The sequence below is a fragment of the Erythrolamprus reginae genome, chromosome 10 (assembly GCF_031021105.1).
Source record: "Erythrolamprus reginae isolate rEryReg1 chromosome 10, rEryReg1.hap1, whole genome shotgun sequence".
In the NCBI taxonomy this organism is placed as follows: domain Eukaryota; kingdom Metazoa; phylum Chordata; class Lepidosauria; order Squamata; family Dipsadidae; genus Erythrolamprus; species Erythrolamprus reginae.
In genome coordinates this window covers 9,558,589-9,581,738 of record NC_091959.1, presented here as the reverse complement: position 1 = coordinate 9,581,738, position 23,150 = coordinate 9,558,589, and the positions used below count along the sequence as shown (strand labels likewise).

The window sequence follows — 23,150 nt, the reverse complement described above, 5'->3', positions numbered from 1 at the left end:
GCAGAAGCCAAAAGAGGCTTGAGCCTCCCGGTCCTTCCCGCCCCTCTGTCCCGTCCATCGCCCTGTGGCCGGCAGAACCTGCCTCCCGAGGCCTCTTTCCCAGCGGGAGATGAAGCACTGGAGGGAGGGGGCGGCGGCAGGAGGACTGGCAGCTGCTGACTCCACGGCCCGGTGCAACATGCCCCGCGGCCCGGTACTGGTCTGCGGCCCGGTGGTTGGGGACCCCTGGTGTAGAGGATAGCAGATTAAGGAAGGCTGATTCACCACCTTTTTTTTTTTTTGAAGGGGTCAGATGAGGAGATGTTAACATCTCTAATTTACATCTTTCGGAAGCCCTCCTACTCTTGGGTATAAGGAGGAATTTTCAATGCTATGATCTCTGCAGGTGGCAAAATGAGGTCTAGAGACATCTGGTTGGCTCTGTTTCGTTGGAAAAGAAATAAGACTGGTTTTTGTCCAATTATGACATCTTGCAGTAATTTTGTCCTGGACAATTGGAGTTAATCTCAATTATCTTTTTTTCCTTGTTTCTGCGCTGTGCTGTCCAGACTCCAAAGCATAAAATGTTCACATTAAAGTTAAAAGTGATTTCATTTGGGAGAGCTGTTTTAATGATGAATATATATATTTATTTTATTCTCATATCACAATAATGAAAAGAAATATCTGCTGGACTTTGGGACACCTTATTTGGGTAGCTATTATTTAGCCATTCTTCCAAAACATGGATAATTAACTTTGTTAATTATCCATGTTTTGGAAGAATGTCTAAATAATAGCTACCCAAATTTAATTAATCAGATTTAGATGATAATTAACTTTGTTATCATCTAAATCTGATTAATTAAAATTTATGACAAGTGCTGGAAGAGTTCACAAAAGAAACTACATTCAGTCATGTTCCTTGCCATAGATATAGTCACCCCAAATAGAATTTTATAGCATTCTCCAAAAATATTGGAAAGAACAAGCACATTTCCTTCCTTTATTGTCATTAATGGTAGTTTGTGACCTATAGTAGTGCCTATCTATTTGGGAAAGATCCTATAACAATAACATCTCTATTTATTGTCCCAAAGGTGCTTTTTCAAGAGGCAACTAGACTTTCTGGACAAAGTCCAGTTGACTCTTGAAAAAGCATCTTTGGGACGACCACAACTTGCCTCTCCAGAGACATTTAGCAATGTCTATTTATCGAATATGCATCGCATTCACACAAGTGGGAAGCAAAAATGGCTTCATCCAAGATCAGTTGTATCCAAGTTGAAAATTCTAAAGCTTCCCACTCCCCGTTTTAAGCTCCCATTGAATAAAAGGAAATTTTTTCCTGCAAGGAAGGATTGGATAGGACAGCAAACTCGCAGGTCAGTTTATACTGGAGCTGATTTAATGACCCTGGAGCAAAAAACATAATGACAGACACTCTAATTGATTCCTAGGGTCCCGGCCAAGGCAGAAATAGAGGAATAGTGTTAAGTGACCACAAAATCCTGCTGTTTCGAGGGTGCCACGCACTAAAATGCAAAGCATAGAACATATTTGCAAGAATCAAGTTTGAACTGAAAGAGATGAAAGTTGATGGATAGAGAGAGGGGGAAAAAGAGGAATGTTTCTCTTTGCTATATTTTTCCATTCTTGTTGAAAAATCAAGCTGGGGAAAGGGTTTTTTTTTGGTGTGTGTTTGTAAGCCAGGAACAATTGTGCAAACAGGCCAGTCTTCCAAAATCTTTTGTTGTAGATTCTGTTTCTCTCCATGCCATGACATCTTTTTGCCAGCTTTCTCTCAAGCATTGCTGTTGCTTTCCACCAACATAATCTCATGGGAAGGTCTATTGATTAGTTACAGACCTAGGCATTTTTGGGGGAAAGGGGGGGAAAATAGGAAAAGGCTATTTTCAAGTGCCATCTAGTGGCTTATTTACTGAAGTGGAGATGATTGTAATCCTTTGCCCCCTCGATTATTAAACAATTTTATCTTTGGTTCAATATACAGTATTTGACAGGAAACTAAAGGGCCATGCAGTATTGATTGCTGGGCATGTCACACCCTGGCCTGATCAGTTTCTTGGTTCTATGGTAGTGAGCCTTTTGCTCTTCTGATTTTTAATACGCTTAAACATTTGTATAAATATTTGCAGAGAAGAAACACGTAAGAATTTCATTGGCTGAAAAACAGGGTTCTAATGCCAGTTTAAATGTTTTTTTTAAAAATATCAAGTAGAATTAGAGAAGGCCTGCTTAAGTTGTGTCACATTAATGCAGCAGCAATTTTCTAGTTTCACTATGGTCTTGCCAGACCAGGATTGCAACTTGAAATAGGATCCCTAATATTGTACATTAATGCTGGGTGGACTCCATATAAATCAGTTAACCAGAGATATTTCCACATTTCGCTGCAGGACACTGAAATGTCATTGTGTTGCCAAGTGCCCAAATTGAGATCGGCGGCGAGGGGCGGGACACAAATCTAATACTGGGGACGGTGTTAACTCACACAATTATAAGGAGCCATTGTAAGGCCACCTTGTTCTATACAGTCTTAACTTTAGTCATGGAATGTGGATATTAGATGAGGACCATCTATAACGGGCTCCTTTTAAATTGTAGCTTGTTTTTAAAACAATTCCAGTTAAAATTTGATTGTGAGATTGTGATTGTGAACAAGGACTTTGGGGTAGGTTTTAAATAGTCTCTGAAAGTTATCTTTGGCAGATCCCTCTCCCCACAACGGACTAAGTAAGCACAGCCTGTAGTGATCTATATTCTTTCCTTGCAGTAATGTTTTTAAATCCATCTCTCCCTTATAAGGGAAAAAACCCCCGCAATTTTCTATCAAACTTTATTTACATTTTTAAAAGGTGTACAAAAATATACTGTATAAAAGAGTTTTCTTTATTTCTGTCCAGTTGATCCAAAACCGCCTGAGCCACGTTCTGTTTCATCTAAAACCTGAAAAATAAATAGAAGAAATTTGTTTAATTGAATAACAGAGGGCAAAAGTTGTAAAAGAAAAACGTGCATACCTTAAATCTCAATTGTGATCTTCACTAACCACAATTGGGATTGCCAACTGTCACTGTGTGACCCAGTTATAAAATGTAACTCTGTATGATTGTATCAGACTTATGCATCATGCGGCCCTGACTTGCCACCCACTTGTCATGAAGGTCACAGATAATGATTGTGGAATTGATTTGATTTTATTGGATTTGTATGCCGCCCCTCTCCGTAGACTCGGAGTGGCTAACAACAGTAGTAAAACAGCATATGACAGCAGTCTGCATTGGTTGCCGATCAGTTTCCGGTCACAATTCAAAGTGTTGATTATGACCTATAAAGCCCTTCATGGCACCGGACCAGAATATCTCCGGGACCGTCTTCTGCCGCACGAATCCCAGCGACCAGTTAGGTCCCACAGAGTTGGCCTTCTCCGGGTCCCGTCAACTAAACAATGTCATTTGTCGGGACCCAGGGGAAGAGCCTTCTCTGTGGTGGCCCCGATCCTTTGGAACCAACTCCCCCCAGATATCAGAGTTGCCCCCACCCTCCTAGCCTTTCGTAAGCTCCTTAAAACCCACCTCTGTCGTCAGGCATGGGGGAATTGACATTTTCCCTCCCCCTAGGCTTATAAAATTTATGCATGGTATGCTAGTATGTATGATTGGTTTCTAAATTGGTTTTTTTTAAATTAACTTAAATATTAGATTTGTTTACATTGTATTATTATTGCTGTGAGCCGCCCCGAGTCTGCGGAGAGGGGCGGCATACAAATCTGATAAATAAATAAATAAATGAATGAATAAATAAATAATGCTGTAGACTGCATAAATATGCGCCAGTTGCCAAACCAATTATGTGACTTTTGGGACACAGAGATTGGTGCAAATTTAATCAACGACGTGATGGATCTCTTTTCTTAGCAATGTTTTAGTTCAAATGGTCACTGAATGAACAGTCTACGTCTATATTCAACTATCTAAACATCCTAAACATTCCAATAAATGACAGCCATGGTTTCTTATAATCATCCATAACTAATCTATTTTCAAAGGCAATTTGTTACATACTGCAGACCACTGACGTAGAAAATTGAGATTTAAAAATGTGAACCGAATAGATTTTACCCTTATCCCTATATTAAATGAATCCTTTTAATTCCTATATTTTATTAACGTAAGATGCCTGGCTTAGCAGTTATTTCTTTCCCATTTCTTACCTTGACCTCTTCAAGAACTGGATAGTAGATGCGCTCACAAATTAGTTGAGCAATCCTGTCCCCCTTTTTAACTTAAAAATAAAAAAAAGAATTTAAAAACTGATATTGTTTAAAAAACCACACACAAATAATTAACACAGTTATATCATTCTAAGGAAATTGCCAGAACAATCCTGTACAATTAAACTATAGACAATGTAAGGAAATGACTTATTCTCCTCTTGGAGATTGGATGACTGTACCAACTGGATACATATTATTGACGTCAAGGTTCCCAGTGTGGTCAATATAATTCTGCAAGGGTCAATCGGTTATTGTTTTTGCTGTTGATAGTATTTAATTTCATATACTAACTGTTTGGAGGACAAAGAACTAATTTATAAAAGGGTTGATGAGCTGAAGAGAGTTTGGGCAGTTTGATTAATGCTATATTTGCAAGGCGGTATAAATATTTCCATCAAGGGAAAATTGTCCTGAAGCTCCCTCAGTTGCTCTGCCAAAACAGATCAGCACTCACCACCTTTTACATGTATATTCTATGGTAATTTAAAAGCAGGAAATTTAAGGAAAGTATCAGCGTAACATTAACTTTTATTTGTTTACCTTTAAATGGTTCCTTTCCAAAGTTAAACAATACAACACCAACATTTCCCCTGTAGTCTTCATCAATTACTCCAGCTGTTAAAAAAAAAAAAGAATGCAACCATGTAAATTTTTCACTGCATATTTGAGTCCATTCAGACTTTATATACCCATGATGGTGAACCTAGAGCATGCATAGAGCCCTTCCTGCAGGCATGCCAGCCCAGCTCCACCGTGCATGCACACACCTCCTGCTGGCCTTTGGGTTTCTTTGGGGAGTGGGGCCTTTCTCGATCTCCAGTTTCTCCCCCCATTTCTGCTACCCATGCCTTCTTCAATCTCCAGTTTCCACCCTCTGCAGGTGCCTCTCCATGGTAGAAGGCATGGTGGCAGAAATGCAGAATGAACCTGGAAGCCAAAATGGGGGCTGGGGGCATGCGCAGGGCGAACACATACACAGATATTATGCACACAAATAAAACCCAACCAGGTTGTTTTGAGGCTATGCTGGCAAGCCTCAAAAGCAACTGGATTATGGTCCGCTGCAGAAATTTTAAAATTAAGGGAGAGTAGGATGGTACCATTTCGGCCTTGTTCTGGCCTCATCAGCTAGCCACACCCTTCCTTACTGGGATTCGATCTGGCAGCCTCTGTCTTGTAAGGCAGAGAATTAACAGTTGAGCCACCAGACCTGATCCCTCCAGCTCTGTACCAGGGAAGGGCTATATGTTTTTTTATGTCGGATCACCCTGGTATATTGAAGGAACGTCACAGCTCCTTTTTGCCTCTAGGCCCAACCCAGGGCCATTTCAAGGCAGTTAATGTATTCATAGCCAACAACTATATTCTGTATGTATCAAATGTTTTTTTAGCTGAAATTTCTAAATTAAGGGAGAGGCAAAAAGGAGCTGTGACGTTCCTTCAATATAAGGCAGAGGCTGCCAGATCGAATCCCGGTAAGGGTGTGGCTGGCTGATGAGGCCAGAACAAGGCCGAAATGGTACCATCCTAGTCTCCCTTAATTTTAAAATTTCAGCTAAAAAAACCATTTGATACATACAGAATATAGTTGTTGGCTATGAATAAATTAACTGCCTTGAAATGGTCCTGGGTTGGGCCTAGAGGCAAAAAGGAGCTGTGACGTTCCTTCAATATACCAGGGCGATCCGACCTAAACACACACACACACACACATATGTGTGTGTGTGTGTGTATTAAAGCAATATATATTATATTGCTTTAAATTCACTCTAGCAATGGGTTTCTATGATACATCTAAGAGTATTAATCCACTAGCAGTTTACTCTCTAGTTGTACTTAATTTCAATTGAAATCAATGAACCAGGAGGCATAACTTAAAATCTACATCTAGTAGAGCCTTAGTCTTATTAGCTCAGGACTCTGTAGCAAATGAATCCATGTGAGGATTCCTTAAAAATAAAGAGTTTGAAAATGGTTGTTTTCAAACATTGTTTAATTGAAATAAATATATGCAGTGTATGAATGTATCTAGCCAACTGCTAACATATACTTCTGCAAAGTTTAGTTCACGGTCAATTGCTTTAACAGATGTGCTTTAATTAACTTGATCATAAATTATTGCAAAGAACATATGTTCCATCATTTAGCTTCACTAAAATTATAGGAAGCTTATTTATGTAATAAAGAAAACTCACATTTCATCTTTCAATACTTCTATTCCCAGAGCGTAAGAGTACAGTACTGCCATCTTATTAAATATGCAAATTAATGTAAATAAGCAAAATCACATTTTGGAGCCTGTCAATTTGTTTCACTAAGAATATATACTTTTCCTAAATTAAGAATGATGAAATATGCATTTTATGCTGCAGCAGCTAAATGCATATATTGATATAATTGCATTCAGAAACAATTACTCACCACCAACATCAATGAAGTGATTTACAGCTAATCCAGATCGAGGAGCTTAAATCAAAGAAATAAAACATGTTAATTATGATTCACTTTCTAATTTTCACAAATAAAGCTTAAGCAAACCTATAACATTACAATTTTTCTGTTTAGCAACTTACCTACTCGACCATAGCAACCTGGAGGAAGGGCAACCTGAATATCTGTTTTCACCACAGCTTTCCCTACAGCAGGGACCTCGCAATCATACGCACTGCCAAACAAATAAACAAATAAACAAAAATGAACATCTAAGAAAAAAAGCCCCAGAAAGTTCAAATTGTATGCAGAAATCATTTTTATACTTTTTAAATATACAGGTAGTCCTCGATTTATGACAACTGAGCCCAAAACGTATGTTGCTGTGAGCTTTGTCTCATTTTATGACTCTTCTTGCCACAGTTGGGAATCACTGCAATAGCAATAGCACTTAGACTTATATACAGCTTCAAACTGCTTTACAGCCCTCTCTAAGCCTATTGCCTCCACAATCTGGGTCCTCATTTTACCCCCCTCAAAGGATGGAAGGCTGAGTCAACCTTGAGCCTGGTGAGATTCAAACTGCCAAATTGCAGGCAGCCGGCAGTCAGAAGTAGCTTGCAGTACTGCATTCTAACCACCGAGCCACTGCAGCTGCTAAGTTAGTAACATTGACTTGGCTTCCCCATTGACTTTCCTTGTCAGAAGGTCCAAAAAGGTGATCACATGACCCTGGGACATTTCAACCATCATAAATGTGAGTCAGTTGCCAAGTGTCTTGATTTTGATCACAGGGATGCTGCAAATGTTATAAGTGTGAAAAACTAAGTCAAATTTTTCAGAACTGCTGTAATTTTGAACGGTTGTTAAATCAATGCTTGTAAGTTGAGGAGCATCTGTACAACTGTGTCTCTGCCATCACAATTGACATTCATGCACTTTGCAGCTGGTAAAAATTTATGACTTGTTGCAATGATCTGCAGGTACATGATTGCCATTTGCATGCTCACAACTGGCTTCCAGAAAGTAGAATCAACAGACAAGTCAGCAATAAAATAGCAAACTGTGGTTACATATCTCACCCAATGACGCCATCACTTAGCAACAGCGCAGCTGATCCCAATTTGACGTTGTTAAGTAAGGACTACCTGCAGATTGGAGTTACAGGAGGATCTTGGCCACTCCCACCAATCATATGACCACCAAACTACTCCCACCAGTTGCCAAACCACTCCCACCCATCACATGGCTGTCAAGCCACATTCACCCAGTCACGTGGCCATCAAGCCACTCCCACTCCAGTCACATGACCGCCGAACCAGTCACCCATCACATGGCCACGCCCACCCAGTCACACCAAACCACACCCACCCAGTCACATGGCCATCAAGCCACGCCCATAGAGCGGCAATTAAAAAAATGGAACCTACCCTTGTATCTTATTTATTCAAATGTCACCCTTATGTACGTTATGAAATACATACTTGACTAAACAAAGGTTAGATTGATTTGTGTCAATAGGTCCTTTCAACCTGAAGAAACCTCTTGGATGAGAAGTCAAACACTGACTTACTAAACCGAGTTGAATTCCTCCCAGCGCTCTCTGGCAGCCCGACACCTTAAAAACTGCTGTGTTTTGGATTATTTGATGCCTTTTTTGTGACACACAATCGTTTCCCAGTCAGAAACCTTTAATATATGACCCGTACCTGCGCTTCTTAGCTGGACAACTTGTAAAATTTTGGGATGAAGCTATAAATCTGTCAGATTATTTGATTGTTTTTTCTCATGTTGAACTTTGGGAGCTGATAAAGATGCCATTTGTGTTATAAAAAACGTTATTTAAAAAATCAACACAAAACATTTTCAAAGAAAACCACCCACAAAGTTCCAGCTGCCTTTTGGGGGAAAGCAATAACATTATCAACAATTCTGGGGACTGCCATGGCTTGGATGATTGAGAAATCTCCACAGATGACTGTTTCTTTTCTTACCTGTACAAATCGTAGCCCGCCGCCCGGGAAGAGCCTTTAGAAGGCGCAAAAGCGTTTTCGGTCAGTTTGACGAAGCGCAGGCTCTGGTAAACCGCGTCCCCGTTGGGAATACTCAGCCCGGCAGCGCTGGGAGATTCTGTGGAGACCGGCATGGCAACGGCACGAAAAAAGGCGGCCAATTCTGAGGGGGGGGAAAAAAGACCGGGAAAGAGGCTCCGAAAATTCGCGCCTTTTTTTCGTGGTTTTTGAATGCGACCCGCCGGCGGGCGCAAAAGCCAATGGGGGGCGCGCGAGGACCACGTAGCCAAAGGAGGCGCGAGCACCCCGTAACCAATGGGCACGCGGCGGAGGCGGGATTTGCCCTGTCTGTCAGTATAAGAGGCGGGGAAGGCGGGGAAATGGATTCGGCGCGCGCCGTCGTCCGAATCGGGATTTTCTTAAAGGGGGAAAAAAGAGAAAAAGAAAGGGTTTTTGCCTGGTGTGTGTGTAAGGAGGGTGGGTGGACGGGCTGGTTTGTGTGTAGGAAGGGTGGGTGGAAGGGCCTCTCGGCCTCCCTCATCCCGGCTGAGGGGGCTCGTCTTGTTAATTTCAGTCAGACAAATAAAACAAGGGCTGTTTTTCTTGCATGAGGCAAAAAAAACAACCAACCAATCACATACGAATGAGGCTGTTTAACTGAGCTACTGATTTCCCCCGTCGTCGCTGTCTACTTTTAGGGCGGAACCCAATCCTTCCCCCCCCCCCCCGCGTCTAGGAATGGTTTTGCCCAAAGGGGGGGACTCGGCAACGCCGAGAGGGCCGTACAGTTCTTTATGGAAGAGTCCACCTTCCTCGGAGGGGGGGAAATATAGCTTTTGTCCTTACTGTGCTTGAGGGAGCGCAGGGGACCCATGGCAGCGCCTGGAGGGCCTTTTTTCCGGCTTCGTATTCGCTCTTTTTGCCTCCGAGGCCGCAGAGGGCGAAACGCAGTCGTTGTTTTCTGGTGGACCGGGAGGAGGCTAAGATGGCAGCCTTTTCTTTCCTCCCTTCAGCCCTCCTCCTAGGAAAGTTGCTCAGGTGGGATTTTCTGACTGGGAATTAATGAGCCTAATTGATTCCAGTTCAAGGAATAGAATATAATTTTATTTAATTGGGCAAGTGTGATTGGACACACAAGTAATTTGTTTTTGGTACATATGCTCTCTATTCAAAAGAAAAAAAATGCCAATAATAATAAGGTTCAATACTTAATGATTGTCATAGGGTACAAATAAGCAATCAAATCAGAATAGAATAGATTTTGGAATGGAAGAATGGAATGGAATAGAATATAATTCTTTATTGGCCAAGTGATTGGACACACAAGGAATTTGTCTTTGGTTCATATGCTCAGTGGACATAAAAGACATTCGGAAAGAATCATGAGATACAAAACTTAGTGATAGTCATAGTCATTCAAATCATATCAGGAAACAAAAGTATAAATTGTAAAGGTACAGGCAACATGGTTATAGTCATAAGTGGGAAGATATCGGTGCTAGGAAGGATGGGAATAATAATAGTAATACAGTGATCCCTCGAGTTTCGTGTCCTCGAGCATCGCGAAAGGGCTATTTCGCGAGTTTTCAACCCGGAAGTAAACTCCACCATCTGCGCATGCGTGCCTTTTTTTCTATGGCCACGCATGCGTAGATGGTGGAGTTCCCCAGCTGGGAAGCTGGGCGGCTTCCCTGGGTCTTGCCCCGGTAAGACCCCAGCGGCGGCGCGAGCAACGGCGTGGGCGGGCGGGCGGCACGCGCGGGGACACCCCAGCTCCGCTCCCCAGCTGGGAAGCGGCCCCAGCAACAGCGTGGGCGGGCGGTGCGCGCGCGCTTGGGGAAACCCCAGCTCCGCTCCCCAGCTGGGAAGCGGCCCCAGCAACGTGCGCGCGCTTGGGGAAACCCCAGCTCCGCTCCCCAGCTGGGCAGCGGCCCCAGCAACGCGCACGCGCTTGGGAAACCCCAGCTCCGCTCCCCAGCTGGAAAGCGGCCCCAGCAACAGTGTGGGCGGGCGGTGCGCGCGCGCTTGGGGAAACCCCAGTTCCGCTCCCCAGCTGGGAAGCGGCCCCAGCAACAGCGTGGGCGGGCGGGCGGCACGCGCGCGGGGAAACCCCAGGCGCGAGCAACGGAGTGGGCGGGTGAAGGGCGGGCGGCGGTGGAAGTAAAAACACCATCTGCGCATGCGCAGATGGTGTTTTTACTTCCGCACCGCTACTTCGCGAAAAATCGATCATCGCTTGGGGTCCTGGAACGGAACCCTCGCGATGATCGAGGGACCACTGTATAGTCTTAGTAAATAATGACAGTGTTGTCGGATTTAGTTGTTAGCAGAGTGATTGCATTCAATAGAATATCATTTTATTGGCCAACTGACTGAACACACAAGGAATGTTTCTTGGTACAGAAAGGAAAAGATACATTTGTCAAGAATCATAAAGTACAACACTTAATGATAGTTATAGGGTACAAATAAGCAATCAAATCACATTAGGAACCAGTCAATATAAATCGTAAGGATACAAATAACAAAGTTACAGTCATTCGTGGGAGGAGATGGATGATGGGAACAATGAGAAGATTAATAGTAGTGCACACTTAGTAAATTGTTTGATGGTGTTGAGGGAATTATTTGTTTAGCAGAGTGATGGCTTTTGATAAACAATTCTTTTTGTGTCTAGTTGTTGTGGTGTGCAGTGCTATAGAATGGAAGATTAGGAACGAACCATCCTGATCTGCCCAGAGACCTTGGGAATGATATCTGTGTATGTATGTGTTTATTCATTTATCAGTCAAATTTATACAGGTAGTCCTTGACTTAACAACAGTTCATTTCATGAGCGTTCAAATAGCAATAGCTCTTGGACTTAAATACTGCTTCACAGCGTTTTACAGTCCTCTCTAAGCAGGTTACAGAGTCAGCCTATTGCCCCCAACAATCTGGGTCCTCATTTTACCAACCTCGGAAGGATGGAAGGATAAGTCAACCTTCAACCTGTTGAGATTTGAACTGGAAAACTTCTAGCAGCTGGTTGTCAGCAGAAGTAGCCTGCAGTACTGCACTCAAACCACTGTGCCACTGCAGCTCCTACAAAGTTACAGCAGCGTTGAAAAACAGTGACGTGATCATTTTTCATACTTGCAACCATTTCAGGTCATGTGTTCAAAATTGAGCCACTTGCCAACTAACTCATATTTATGACCGCTGCAGCAGCCTGGGGTCATATAATCCCTCGTTTTGCAACCTTTTGACGAGCAAAATCATATGGGAAACCAAATTCACTTAATCACCGTGGTACAAACTTAACCTTTGCAGTGATTCACTTAACAACAGTGACAAGAAAAGTCGTAAAATGGGGCAAACTCATAAATTTTTCACTTAACATACAATTTTAGGCTCAATTGTGGTTGTAAATTGAGAATTACCTGTATAACTGCCTATCTTGGGAACTCTGTATATCAAGATTAGATAGCCACCTATCTCAGACATGAGAAACAAGCCATTAAAACCAGATGTAAATATAACAGAAACATGACCTCTGCCGTATAGTCAGGATGCAATATTTGGATAGATAATCCTTTGTGCTGGATTGCAAAATGCATCTTGTTTACAGTGAAGTAAGTAAGTATGCTAAAGTTCATGCCAGCAAACAATGAATTCCTATCCTTGCGTCTTGCAAAAGGCAATTTCAAAATGTTGAATTATGACTTGCTCAATAATTCTTTGAACTCTAGTTCTACTGGGTCAAGAAAAGTTGATTAAAATAACACTGGTTTCCCATGTGCTGTCTTATTTTGAATTTTGATGTCTTGTCAATACTTTCACTACTCCCCCCCCCGCGCAAAACTAATTAAATATCCTTTGATAAGTTTGCTTTTTTATACTTACGCCAGCAATCGTGTACATTATGTTGAGCTTTTTTTCAACAAGAATAAATGGGATTTATATCCATTCCTGTCTCTTATTACAAGGCCAATAGTTTCTGCTCCCAAGAATGCTTCTACAAAACTAATATTGTTTGGTGATGCTGTATCAGTAACACAGATCTCATCTAATAAAATATGTCAAATCAAAACTCAAAAAATATCTGATTATTTAGATGAAATCTAACGTATTCTAAGATCATTGTGTCTCAAATGTTATAAATGGCTGATAATATTTTTCATTTGAATTATGACAAACCATGTATTCTTGCCGCAAGTTTAAAATGCTTTGGGTAGTAGGAATTCTAGTGCACAATTTTTTGATGAATGGGTTAGTTTTTATAATGTTTAGTGCAGCTTGTTTTGCAACAAGTTTAATAAAGTTCCCTCTGATTTTTTTTACATGGAAACAAAAAAAATCAATAAATCAAAGTATGCAATAGGGATAAACGTTTGATTCATTTTTATTGTTAACATTAAATTAATATACAAGTTCAAATATTCTTACCAGTCAGAAAAAGATTAAAAGTTATTAAAAACCTTTTCTAAATTATGCCAAGGCACTGTGCTAGTTTACTTTCATTTATAATTCTAAAGAAATCAATATCATTATGATTTTCTTTTAAATTTAGATTAGTACACATACTTTTGCTTTCAAAGTTGTCTTAAGTGTTGATTGAATATGATTTCATCTTATCTTGAGATGATAATTTGAAATTACATGTTATGCCTTATAAATCATGACATATTGCTCTCCAGTTAACACTTCATGAATAGAAAAAAAAATACAGCCAGATTTTATTTGGAACAAAAACTTTGAAGTTATGTAACAGGTATCCCATTGAACAGAAAATTAGACATTTTGGATTCTTTGGGGGAGAATGGACGTTTTTGCACAACAAAATTGTACAATACTATAAACCACAGGACTGCAGTGATTAAACCTAATATGTCACATAATAGGAATGGAAGTTAGTATATTCTGACATCAAGGGGATTTTCTTTGTGATGAAAGCTAGACTTTTAGTGGAATTTGAAATGTGGAATGCAAATCTTTTTTTTCTTTCAAAGGTACTCTTCCATTTTACTTTGTCCTGTCAATCTTGGTTTTCCATTTCTTCTTCCGTTTTTGCAGCAATGATATGCTTTTTATTCTGAGATGCTGATAGCAAAATATCCTGTTGGGAGTCTATTTGATATATTAAGTCCATTGCTATGTCCAGAATGCATGTAATGGACACCAGGGGGGAAGTTATGAGTAAAATGTTAGTACATTTTTATGGTTGCCTCGAATGAGCAAAACTGGAGGTAGGTTCTTGGAGAGGATTTCTAACCAAGCCATGTAGAGATAATCCGATATAATTCCTTTTCTTGCCACTGGTAGGCTCCTGTTGAATTGAATAGGAGGAAGTATTAGTGATGCTCACTGCTGGTCTATACCGTATACACAGAAATGAGTACAATCGTTCACATCTTGTTTAATATTTAAGTATATCTTTTCATGTGGCAACACTGAAGAAATGACACTTGGCTACAATGTAAAGTAGTGAATATACAGCTTGTATAACAATGTAAATGTGCTGTCCCCTCAAAATAACGGATCACACAACCAGTGTTCCCTCTAATTTTTTTGGGGGGTGGGCGGAAAAGTATAGTGTCTGAGCGGCAGTCCCTTCGCGTCTGGGCGGCACAAAAATAATAAATAAACAAACAAACAAACAAACAAATAAAAAACCCACCCTGTTTTGCCTCAAAGAATTTCAAAATAAAATACTGTACTGTGGGTCTATAACAGTGAGCTTATAATAGGGCAACTCTGTCAATATCAAAATGCCACTTAAATAGTTGAGCTAGTTTCAAACTAGATTTTGATTTTCTTTCTCTCTTCCTTACTCCCATTCTTTTTCTTTCTCTTTTCCTTCCTCTCTTTTTTCTATCTGTTTCTCTCTCTTCCTCTCTCTCTCCTTCCCTCTCGGCTTCTGGGCAGGTTTGGAAAACTCTGAGTTGATGATGATTTTTAAGTGAGCGATTGCTCACTGCTCAGCTTAGAGGGAACTATGCACACAACCATTAATGTCTAAACTGCAGGCAACAAAAGAGTACACTGCTAAGTGATAATGGATGGCCCAAGTAGCTGTTTCCCCTCCCTGGTGTCATAGGACGTTTTAGTGGTACAAGGTCTTGGGGGGAGCAGTTGTGTTAAATTTGGTGTTATCGCTCTCACATTCTCATACTGTTCACTGGAAGTTCAACATGGCACTTCATGAACTGTCTGAGGATCTGAAGACACTAAATTGTTGCTCTGCTTAAGGATGGTCTAGGGATAGGCTATAAGAATCCTGCTCCAATGTCTCAGTAGGGACAACAAATTAAAAATGTATAACTTACACAATAATTAGATTAGCAGCTCGAGAGTGCTCCTGTAAGAGTTCATTCAAACGGACCTGACGGTAACTCTGTTTAAAATCAAAGGTTGATTACATTAGATTTTTTTTTTCTATCATCCTTACTCTAAATACATTCCAGATATCCTTCTTTAGGAATAACTTTGAAATAAGTTCCTGTACAATTCTGCCTGTCTTTTGGATAAATCTGTTGACTGAAATACGATTTTTGCAAAATTGTAACTTGCAAATTGGAAGCAAGAAACAGCTTTGTTGGATAATTATTTTCTCTCATTAAATCAATATCAATCCATATTTGTCTTACCTCTTTAATAAAATACTCATGGCTATAGAATGTAAAAAACTATGAACATACATTTATTTAAAGGAATTAAAGATTTGGAAGGATTTTTAAAATGTACAATTAGTCTTGCGCTCAGATCAATTCTCCTATTGAATCCTACTCTGGCATCTCACCCAAACAATGCTATTCTTAATGCGGAGAGAATATACTATTCAGCTTAAGTGACACATGTACTGGTCCCTTTAGCTAACATGGTATATATTTAAAATAATATTAACCTGTTTTTCAACCTTTCCAGTCTCCGGAAGCTTTCTTGGAGCCTGGGGAAGGTGAAAACAGCCTCTCCCACCCTCTGGAGGCCCTCCGGAGGCCAGAAATGCCCTCCCAGAGCCTCCGTGCGAGCCCGGTACTTACCTGGCATCCAAAACAGGCTGCGTGAAGACTCCTGGGAGGGGAGGGGCGTCGAATATGTGCCCTGGAGTTGAGCTAAGGCAATGGCTCCTGTGCCCACAGATATGGCTCTGTGTACCACTTGTGGCACGCATGCCATAGGTTCACCATCACGGACATAGGCTATAGAGCAGTGATGGCAAACCTATGGCACAGGTGGCACAGGAGTTCAGCTCAAGGGTGCATGTGCATGCCACCCAGCTGATTTTTGGCTCGCACAGAGGCTCTGGGAGGGTATTTTTGGCTTCCAGCGAGCCTCCAGGCGTATGGGAGAAGGTGTTTTTGTCCTCCCCTGGCTACAAAGAAACCTTTTGAGCCTGGAGAGGGCAAAGCACGAGCCTCCTGGGCCTACCAGAAGTTGGGAAAGAGGCCATTTCAGGCCTCCAGGGGATGGGGGAAGCTATTTTTCACCTTCCCCAGGCATTGAATTATGGGTGTGGGCACTCACATGTGCAATAGCACGTGCGTATGCTCTTTCGGCACCCGGGTGGGGGAAAGGTTTGCCATCACTGCTATAGAGCAATTAAAGAAACATTGCCTTCTCTTCTAAGTTAGTATTCCTCATCCTGAAGAAGCTACTTAAAACCCACCTCTGCTTTCAGGCATGGGGGAACTGAGATCCTCTTTCCCCCTAGGCCTTTACAATTTTATGCATGGTATGTCTGTATGTATGTTTGGTTTTTATATTAATGGGTTTTTAATCGTTTTTACTATTGGATTATTTTGTATACTGTTTTATTATTGTTGTTAGCCGCCCCGAGTCTCCGGAGAGGGGCGGCATACAAATCCAATAAATAATAATAATAATAATAATAATAATAATAATAATAATAATAATAATCCTTGGCAGCTTGAAGACGGGTGGAGTCCACCTCCCAGAATGCCGGCTGGGGAGTTGAAATCCACCCATCTAAACTGCCAGGATTGAGAGAAGCTGTTTGAAGCAAAGTTTCTGTGGACTCCAAAACTCTCTCCCAGGAAAGGGCTTTCTTGTGTTAATAAAATGAATAATCTCGATCAAAGTTATTGCTTTAAAATGATTATGCGTAAAATTTGGTTAGAAAGAGCAGGTGATATAATATGGATATTATAGATTCCCCCCCACACCTTTTGGCAATCTGTATGCCTTGCCTTCTCTTTCAAATAGCTCTTTTATTAATGTCAAAGGTAACTGAAGGTATGGCTGGTTACCTTTTCCTTGAATGCTTCCAGTTCTGCGTCAGTGATTTTCCATGGGGCTTCTCTCTTTAATTTCTCAGCAGTTGTTAAATCTTTGCAGCTTTCATGAAGGCGGTATGGTTCAATCATTTCTTCAAAGAATTTCCAGCTGGAACAGAAATTTTAAAGAGGCTTCACAGCAGGACTCTTAACTCTTCATTTTACAGATATGCTTAAGATCGGACAAGCTTTTAGCTGTGGAGTGATAGCTGAATTCTATAAAAACCTTTAAACTGTATTTATCAGCTTTCAAGCATGGGCATAGCCATTGCGGCATAGTAACACTTTCTCAAGTTTATGTTTGTCATTGCTGTCAATTTATATTTCATATTGAATTTATTATAAAGTTATAAATAATATTTCACTACTGCAGAGTATAGAAACATAGAAACATAGAAGTCTGACGGCAGAAAAATACCTCATGGTCCATCTAGTCTGCCCTTATACTATTTCCTGTATTTTATCTTACGATGGATATATGTTTATCCCAGGCATGTTTAAATTCAGTTACTGTGGATTTATCTACCATGTCTGCTGGAAGTTTGTTCCAAGGATCTACTACTCTTTCAGTAAAATAATATTTTCTCATGTTGCTTTTGATCTTTCCCCCAACTAACTTCAGATTGTGTCCCCTTGTTCTTGTGTTCACTTTCCTATTAAAAACACTTCCCTCCTGGACCTTATTTAACCCTTTAATATATTTAAATGTTTCGATCATGTCCCCCCTTTTCCTTCTGTCCTCTAGACTATACAGATTGAGTTCATTAAGTCTTTCCTGATACGTTTTATGCTTAAGACCTTCCACCATTCTTGTAGCCCGTCTTTGGACCCGTTCAATTTTGTCAATATCTTTTTGTAGGTGAGGTCTCCAGAACCGAACAGAGTATTCCAAATGTGGTCTCACCAGCATTCTATATAGCGGGATCATAATCTCCCTCTTCCTGCTTGTTATACCTCTAGCTATGCAGCCAAGCATCCTACTTGCTTTCCCTACCGCCTGACTGCACTGTTCACCCATTTTGAGACTGTCAGAAATCACTACCCCTAAATCCTTTTCTTTTGAAGTATTTGCTAACACAGAACTGCCAATACAATACTCAGATTGAGGATTCCTTTTCCCCAAGTGCATTATTTTACATTTGGAAACATTAAACTGCAGTTTCCATTGCTTTGACCATTTATCTAGTAAAGCTAAATCATTTACCATATTACAGACGCCTCCAGGAATATCAACCCTATTCAGAGTTTTGTACAGGAGAAACAGGACTTTTTGGGGGGGAAATTTCTGCTTGCGTTATAATACTAGTTTTATTTTTATTTTTTTACTGTTAATTGTAATATTCAAACTCCATTCCATTGAACATAAATTAAACTATTTCATATAAAAGCAAAGGTGCTACATTATGTTTCTTTGTTGCTACAGACATAACATAAGTATCTCTGGAAATTAGTTCTAATAAATACAATGTTGAAGTAAATTGGCTACAACTAAGCAACTAATACTAAGCTTGTATAGACTTTCTAAATAATGGCATTACAAAGATTTGAATATGATACAATAGATTTTAACTTACACGCTACCTTGATTTCTGATAAAGTGCACTTTGGTAGTATATTTAAGCCTCTGAAATGCCTCAACAGTATAGCCAGGTGCGGGTCAAATCATCTATAGTATTTACCCTGGCATTTGGGATAATAAACTACAATTCCAGCATTCATTTAACATTCACTAAACAAATTATAGCCTTCATAGCCATATGATTAGCCACAATTCAAGACAGAATAAAGTGTCTTTCAATTCATCCAAATGACCTCACAGAACAACAGTGGTTAAAGTTATATTTTGTGTGTACAAATAAAAATGAATTATAGTTATTTAGGTAATAAGCATATTATCCTTTAAAAGAAAGTGGATGTCGATGGTTGCCTGACATCTCCTGCTTCTGGAACGCCCAGCTATTTCAATAATACTTTAAAAATCCATTTTTCTTTGGCAGTTTGCTACCTTCTCTGCAGTAATAGAATTTTTTTCCTAAATGGAAAAATAAGACTTAACCAGAAGCAACAGTAGGTTTGACATATTCCATTTTTAAATGTTCCTTTTTAAAAAGAAAATTGACTTCTTAGAAACTTGCTGAAGCTTACCTCTCTTTATTGGGTTTCATGTTGATGTCTCCAATTATATTGATGTCGGCAAATTTTATTCTGAACTTACTTAATAGTGAAGCCATCCTGAAAAATTATAAAAAGGGAAGCTGTTTTAATTCCAAAATTCAGAAAGATCGACTTGTGATAACTTATAGCAGGGATCCTCAAACTTGGTAACTTTAAGATTTGTGGACTTCAACTCCCAGAATTCTTACATCAATTTTTCTTCTTCAAGGCGAGTAACTTTTCCACCAGTAAAAATCTTCAATTTGCAATCCTTCCACTTTTTCCGGAGCGTCAGAATGTAAGGAATTAGGAGGATTAACCCTACATGAAAAATATTAGATCAAGTTAGACCAGTGAAGCAAGTCAGAATATTGCATAATTAAGAGGAAAGTTCCCTCCCCCCCAAATATTGAAAATAGATGGTTGTTGACTTTAAAAATGTTTTCTTTTTAAATGACGGTACATTTTTTGGTTACTTGTTCTGCACATCTTACATAGGGTTGTAAGGTCTTACATCAGTGATGGTGAACCTTTTTTTCATCGGGTGCCGAAAGAGCATGTGTGCGCATTATCGTGCTTGCACAAATACCCACACCCATAATTCAATGCCTTGGGAGGGCAAAAACAGCTTCTCCCATCTCCTGGAGGCCCTCTGGATGCCAGAAATGGCCTGTTTCCAAAGTTCTGGTGGGCCCAGTAGACTCGTGTTTCATCCTCCCCAGGCTCCAAAGGCTTCCCTGGAGCCAGGGGTGGGTAAAAATGCCCTCCCACATATCCCTGGAGGCTCCATGGAAGCCAAAAACGCCCTCCCAGAGCCTCTGCAAGCCAAAAAATAGGCTGGCTGGCACACACATGAACATTAAGCTGAACTAGGGCAATGGCTCACGTGCCAGCAGATATGGCTCCATAGGTTTGCCATCACTGTCTTACATGATCCTGGTACCTAAATTGGGTGGTGGTCTTTTGGGCGCTTACCTCCATCATCAAAGAGCCACCATACATCGATGGAACCCTTCCCTTGATTCTTTTTAAATTGAACACTAGCTTCAAGCAGCCGTTGATTGAATTCCCCAACACGTACCGAAGAGATTGTGTTAATGCTGCAATCTGGAACGAGATGGACACGGCAATAGTTAGCTTTAATAATAATTTAATCTATTTGATTTCTATGCTGCCCAATCCCAGGCTTACAACGATAAAGAGTACATACAAGAAACAAGTCAAATAATTAGTAATAAGAAAAAAAAAACAAAAACACCATAGTAAACCAAAAAAGTATTAACCCATCAAATTCACAATTATACAGAACAGTTGCAGTCGGATGTGATAACATGCTACATAAGATGTTATAACAGTTGTAGACATTTTTTGTTTCAGTTACGTAAAGAGTGTTAAAAGTAGATTCTTGAGTTTTAAGATACCGTGTTTCCCCGAAAGTAAGACAGTGTCTTACTTTCTTTTTATCCCCAAAAGCCCCACTACGTCTTACTTTCGGGGTATGTCTTATATTGGGGAAAAAATCGTCAAATTTTTTGTTTTAACCATAAAATTAACATTTATTTACAACCTGAACAGTATTGTATTCATCACAAAACAGCAGATGATACCCCAGTATGCCAGTGTGTATGTTTTACTGATGTATGATTAATACTGTGTGCATTACCGTATTTTAAGCAGGAGGCGGCAGTGACAAGTGCAGGGGACGGCGTGGTGACGTATGGAGAGGGGGGCGGCGCGGAAGTGGGCAGGAGGCGGCGCTCATTAAGATCAGAGGGAGGTGGCAGACGCGGCGACGTATGGAGAGGGGGACGGTGCGGACGTGGGCAGGAGGCGGCGCGCAGCTAGATGAGAGGGAGGCGGCAATATCCCCGTGTTTCCCCGAAAGTAAGACATATGTCTTACTTTCGGGGTATGGCTTATATTAGCCGACCCCCCTGAAACCCCCGATACGTCTTACAATCGGGGGTGTCTTACTATCAGGGAAACAGGGTAGCACTCAAAAGAGGATGAGAACCAATCATCAAAAAATCCATACATTACAAACGCTTGTGATTTGGTAACTCATCAGCTTTGGTTATTTTGTTGTGTTTGGGATTTACCTTTTGATTTAGCTCCTAGCACTTGAGGGGGAAAAAAGAGTGGAGAAAATAGTAGATCTCTCCAAAAAAAAGTTCTGTGCTCAAAGACTGCTCCATAATTGGAGGACATTAGCAAGAAGGATTTAAGCGGTTTGCAATGGGCCAGAAGATTCACCCAGCAAAAGCATTTACTGCACTATGGTAAGATACATGGCGTTCATTTTTTTTTTAATTCTAGCAATTATTTCCCAGTTTGCTTTTCTATGAAAACATGACATCGCCAACGTGACTAGCATAAAATTTGCAAATCTACTTTTCGCTGAACTATTTCCTCTTTTTTGATCGTCTGTGACAGCTTGCGTTTCCATCAATCTGCTTTTTAAGTTGCATCATCAATCTAACTTTTTAAGTTAGCATATTGTTAGATAGTAACGTGACTTTGAACGTTCTTGAAGTAGCTCCTCAGGGAAATAAAAGGTTATAGGGCAGGTCTTACGCACACATTATTTTTAAATGCACACCTTTTTTGGGCATCGCCTTTGTAAAGTTGAGCTTGGTGGCTCTTCTAAAAAATCCCCGGATGCCATAATTTTGTTCTTCAAATTCGTTTTCTTTCAGAGCTGCTTCTAGGGCTTGTCTCTCCTGCTCCATCTTCTTCAGCTCCTCTGTTAACCAAAAAGAAAGACCGGTGATGTGAGTACTTAGGAATTGTCCAAGAAAAACAGGGATAGGATTCAATTACAGTGGTACCTCTGCCTAGGAACGGCTCAATTTACGAACTTTTCTAGATAAGAACTGGGTGTTCAAGATTTTTTTGCCTCTTCTCAAGAGCCATTTTCCACTTGCAAAACCAAGCCTCCGAAACTGTAACCGGAAAAGGCAGAGAGAAGCCTCTGTGAGGCCTCTCTGGGCATCTCCTGGGAGGAAACAGGGCTGGAAAAGGCAGGGAGAAGCCTCCATGGGACCTCTCTAGGAATCTCCTGGGAGGAAACAGGGCCGGAAAAGGCAGGGAGAAGCCTCTTTGGGGCCTTTCTAGGAATCTCCTGGGAGGAAACAGGGCTGGAAAAGGCAGGGAGAAGCCTCCATGGGGCCTCTCTAGGAATCTCCTGGGAGGAAACAGGGCTGGAAAGGCAAGGAGAAGCCTCTGTGAGGCCTCTATACGAATCTCCTGGGAGGAAAGAGGGCCAGAAAAAGCGTGGAGTAGCCTCCGTGGAACCTCTCTAGGAATCTACTGGGAGGAAACAGGGCCTCCACCCTCCCTGTGGTTTCCCCAATCGCACGCATTATTTGTTTTTACTTTGATTCCTATGGGAAAAATGGCTTCTTCTTACAAACTTTTTAAAGTTCGTAAGTAGAGGTACTACTGTACTGTTCTATCGCTGAACCTGAGATATCAGCTTTTCTGTTTCCTTTTTCAGCTGTTAATGATTGCCTCCTGTCAAACACCCTTGAGTGAAGACCCCGTTGCTTCTTCAGCATTTTTTTTTTTTGTTCCGTAATGCAAATCCATAAATGCATTTTTAGATTGAAAACATGCATGCACCGGACACAAATATTAGACTTCGGCAGTTTCTTTCATAATATTTTGGCAAGGGTGGAAATATCAATTGTGTGGAAACACACAAAATAAATGACAGCAGGTGGCAGCAGATTGTTACAATATTTTACGGTAGCTATCTCACACATTTTTAGGCAAAAATGAAGTCATAAATACATACTTAATGGCCTGGTCTATACATGGCATTAAGAATAGGCTTGAGTTTGCCTAATTATATTTTGCCTGAACATCTGTATTAGCCTTAGGTGCATATTTTTCTTAATAAACCCCAACTGGAAACTTTAGCTTGAAAATAGATTATGAATTCTGATTTCATTTAGCTAAGGTTTGACATATCTGAAGTAGAAATCGTGGGCTATTCTT

General features: G+C 40.6%; 2 protein-coding genes across 3 annotated transcripts in view; both read right to left on the bottom strand.

Moving 5' to 3' along the window:
• Positions 1-2,825: 2,825 nt before the first annotated feature.
• On the bottom strand, positions 2,826-9,732 carry DUT (deoxyuridine triphosphatase). Its single transcript, XM_070761951.1, has 7 exons — positions 9,568-9,732; positions 8,704-8,884; positions 6,853-6,944; positions 6,701-6,745; positions 4,820-4,894; positions 4,217-4,287; positions 2,826-2,949 (listed from the first exon to the last, which is right to left on the bottom strand). Exons 1-7 carry the CDS (start codon positions 9,593-9,595, stop codon positions 2,893-2,895), a joined length of 549 nt encoding a protein of 182 aa, XP_070618052.1. The 5' UTR covers positions 9,596-9,732; the 3' UTR covers positions 2,826-2,892.
• A 1,304-nt stretch (positions 9,733-11,036) lies between these two features.
• The window catches only part of SLC12A1 (solute carrier family 12 member 1), a 68,742-nt gene continuing 56,628 nt past the window's right edge, over positions 11,037-23,150 (bottom strand). For both annotated transcript variants that reach the window (XM_070763306.1, XM_070763307.1), the window contains exons 21-27: positions 21,751-21,894; positions 20,127-20,258; positions 19,361-19,472; positions 19,143-19,229; positions 16,971-17,106; positions 15,030-15,097; positions 11,037-14,029 (exon numbers count right to left, since the gene is read on the bottom strand). In XM_070763306.1, the coding sequence (XP_070619407.1) occupies positions 13,894-14,029; positions 15,030-15,097; positions 16,971-17,106; positions 19,143-19,229; positions 19,361-19,472; positions 20,127-20,258; positions 21,751-21,894 (815 nt within the window). In that variant the 3' untranslated portion in view covers positions 11,037-13,893. The remainder of the gene's footprint in view (positions 14,030-15,029; positions 15,098-16,970; positions 17,107-19,142; positions 19,230-19,360; positions 19,473-20,126; positions 20,259-21,750; positions 21,895-23,150) is intronic.

Coding starts and splice junctions, on each gene's coding strand:
- DUT (XM_070761951.1), bottom strand. CDS start 9,595: ATGGGTCCCCTGCGCTCCCTCAAGCACA. Junction 8,885..9,567: donor CCTGCGCTCCCTCAAGCACA/GTAAGGACAAAA, acceptor CCCCCCCCTCAG/AATTGGCCGCCTTTTTTCGT. Junction 2,950..4,216: donor CAGTTCTTGAAGAGGTCAAG/GTAAGAAATGGG, acceptor TTTATTTTTCAG/GTTTTAGATGAAACAGAACG.